The sequence below is a fragment of the Bison bison genome, unplaced genomic scaffold (assembly GCF_000754665.1).
Source record: "Bison bison bison isolate TAMUID 2011002044 unplaced genomic scaffold, Bison_UMD1.0 scf7180017864061, whole genome shotgun sequence".
In the NCBI taxonomy this organism is placed as follows: domain Eukaryota; kingdom Metazoa; phylum Chordata; class Mammalia; order Artiodactyla; family Bovidae; genus Bison; species Bison bison.
Window position 1 is genome coordinate 4,749,008 of NW_011494633.1, and position 3,368 is coordinate 4,752,375.

The 3,368-nt window shown below is 49.4% G+C and overlaps 1 protein-coding gene across 1 annotated transcript in view; it reads left to right on the forward strand.

The window, feature by feature from the left end:
• Window positions 1–3,368, forward strand: part of LOC104985865 (WAS/WASL-interacting protein family member 3-like) — a 35,321-nt gene that overhangs the window by 248 nt on the left and 31,705 nt on the right. The window contains exon 2 of the mRNA XM_010836262.1: window positions 5–842. Within this exon, the coding sequence (XP_010834564.1) occupies window positions 5–842 (838 nt within the window). The remainder of the gene's footprint in view (window positions 1–4; window positions 843–3,368) is intronic.

Here is a 3,368-nt window from a genome sequence, read left to right on the forward strand (position 1 = left end):
CAAGCCGCTTCCCGCGCCGCCGCCGCCTCCTCAAGCTGCCGCCGCCATGTTTTCCTTCCTTATACCTGGCCCTGCAACCGCAGCCGGACGTTGTGCTCCTCTCGTCTGCTTCAAATGTCCGAAGCTGACGGGCGCCAGGTCCCGCTGCAACTTCTACCACTGCGCGGAAGACTCCGAGAGCCCCCAAGCGCACGAGCGCTTCTGGCTACTGGGAGTCCCTGTCCCTCCGCCGCCGCCGCCGCCGCCGCCGCCTCTTCCGTCTTCCTCACCGAGCCAAAGCCGCCGCCATCTTGGTTCGCCCCTCAATAGTGGCGCGCGCGGGGCCACCCAGGCAGCGGCTGCAGGGGCGGCCCGTTGGCCCCACCATTTAAAGAGGCAGGAACGAAGCTGTGAGTCTCGCAGCGGCGGAGGCCTCGGATGGAGGTGGGAGGCGGGCCCCGGGTTGCCGAGGTGGCGGGAGCGCAGGGAGCGGAGGAGGCGGAACGCTGGTCGCGCCGGTGACGAGCCGGGTCTCCCTCGCGCTCCTCGCACGCACCGTCGTGCGAGCGCAGGGCGGGTGTGCGTCCGTCGCGCCCTGTGTTCGTCATCAGCCCCGCTCCGGATTCGAAAGGGCGTGGATCCCGCCTCTGGCTCCTGCGGGTTGCGAGGCTTTTTGCCCGCGGGGTGCTCTGGGTCTGGGGTTCTGGAGCCCGCAGTTGTCTTCACAGGTGGCTCACGGTCCAGACGCCGATCCCGGCGGGCATCAGGCGGCTTGGGCCTGGGGTCCTCCCGCGCCCGCCCGCCTCCGCGAGTATCCTGTCCGAGCCGCCTTTGGGGCTGGACTGGGCACCCGGCGCGCAGAGGTCGGTGGCGGCGGAGCCTTCTGGCCTCGGGCCCTTTTCCTTTGGGAAGAAATAGAAAAGTTCTTAGGCTGGGAGGTCAGCCGCCGGTCCTGGGCATTGCTGTGGGGCAAGCACTGCGTTGCGAATCTGGGGCCCTGGGGCAGTTTCCAAGCTTGAAATCACAGGTCTAGACCCTCCACTTACAATAGCTGCTACCTCTGATCCTCTGTCCTTTGTCAGAATTGTTGTTTTCTAGCTCTTCATGTTGCTAAAAGAACTTAAGGGTTTTACAGAGACAAATGGGGTACTGTATAATCATACTGAGTAATTTTCAACGTTCAATGTTAAGCACTGTTAATCTTCATGGAAGAATGACGTTGTCATTCCTATCATACAAACAATAGCCACCGTTTTACAGGGCTTTTTACTATTTGCCGGGCCGTCTAGGTCATTGCTGGCCACTGGGGGAAAAGTGTGAGTTTCATATGTAGCTTTATGGTAGCCACTTCTTTAAAAGTATGAAGCATGTGTTTTTAATGTGTTAAGAAAAAAATGCCTGCCATGCCAGTTCTGCAAGATTCCAAGCATTAGCCACTGCAGTGGCCCCAAGACAGTGCACCCTGAGGGGAATTCAGGATGGGGAAAAACGGCAAGTATTCTGTGCTTTGGATTCACTGGACCCAAGATAAATAAGATATACATATCTATGGGAAAATTTCTATGACCACCAGATTCTAACATCTTCCCCAAAGTAGAAAAGCGCTAAAATCATTAACTCAAGATGTCTGTTATTTGTGATTTACAGTAATCTTTTTATGCTTTACTAGGAATGTTTTTCCTAGCAAAAAGTTTGTATATATTCCTGGCTCCTCCCTTATTACTTTGGAGCAGTACCTTAGCGCTAAGAGCCTGTCGCAAGGGCTATAGCCATCAGTAAGGTCTCTGAATAGAACTTAACTCACAACTCTTACACGGTGTCTTTTTCAGTTGACAGTTGAATGCAAAATATTCATATAAAATCAATGAGATATTTTGAATGATTATTTTCATGCTAAGTTCAAAATGTGATATGTACTTTACCTTGAGTGTCAATTTCTATTTGGATGCTGAATTTTCATTGGAAATATATGATGTGGGTTTCAGTTCAGTTGCCTAGTTGTGTCCAGCTCTTTGAGGCCTCCTCCCTGTGGGTTTAGGTTTCACTAAATTTACAGCTGAAAAAGTAGATTCACAAACTAAAGTTATGTCAAATATACTTTTTTTCCAAAAATAAATCAAGTATCATTTTTTAAATTTAAAAATTAATTAAAATTCAGTTCAGTCGTGTTGGACTCTGTGACTCCCATGGACTGCAGCATGCCAGGCCTCCCTGTCCATCATCAACTCCTGGAGCTTGCTCAAACTCATGTCTATTGAGTCAGTGATGCCATCCAACCATCTCATCCTCTGTTGTCCCCTTCTCCTCCCGCCCTCAATCTTTCCCAGCATCAGGGTCTTTTCCAATGAATCAGTTAATCGCATCAGGTGGTCAAAGTATTGGAGTTTCAACTTCAGCATTCAGTCCTTCCAATGAGTATTCAGGACTGATTTCCTTTAGGATTAATTGGTTGGATCTCCTTGTAGTCCAAGGGATACTCAAGAGTCTTCTCCAACATCACAGTTCAAATTAATTAAAAGTAAGTAAGATTTAAAATTTAGTTCCTCAGTCCCATTAGCCAGATTTACAGGGCTTAGTTCTGAAACCAAGCAGGACCCTATGGGGCTTCTGGGCACAGAAGACTCTGTGTTCCCTGTGCCTTGTTTTCAGGGAATAGATTCCAACCTCCATCACCTTCCCTGAGTCATAAAGGGCACATTGAAACAGTTGCTCATCAGAGAAGGGAGGGGATACAGAGACGGGATAAAAAAAAAAAAGCCAAGAAAGCATTAGTGCAGCCCTGGGGGCCTCAGGCATACACAAAAATTTCTTTAAGCTCCTTCTGTAACTAAGTTCCGTTCAGTTCAATCGCTCAGTCCTGTCCGACTCTTTGCGACCCCATGGACTGCAGCATGCCAGGCCTCCCTGTCCCTCACCAACTCCCAGAGTTTACCCAGACTCAAGTCCATTGAGTGGATGATGCCATCCAACCATCTCATTCTCTGTTGTCCCCTTCTCCTGCCCTCAATCTTTCCCAGCATCAGGGTCCTTTCAAATGAGTCAACTCTTCGCATCGGGTGGCCAAAGTATGGCGTTTCAGCTTCAACATCAACCATTCCAATAAACATTCAGGACTGATTTTCTTTAGGATGGACTGGTTTGATCTTGCAGTCCAAGGGACTCTAAAGAGTCTTCTCCAACACCACAGTTCAAAGGCATCAATTCTTTGGTGCTCAGCTTTATTTACAGTCCACCTCTCACATCCATACACGACTAATGGAAAAACAGCCTTGATAGATGGACCTTTGTTGACAAAGTAATGTCCTGCATTTAATATGCTGTCTAGGTTGGTCATAACTTTTCTTCTGAGGAGTAAGCGTCTTTTAATTTCATGGCTGCAATCACCATCT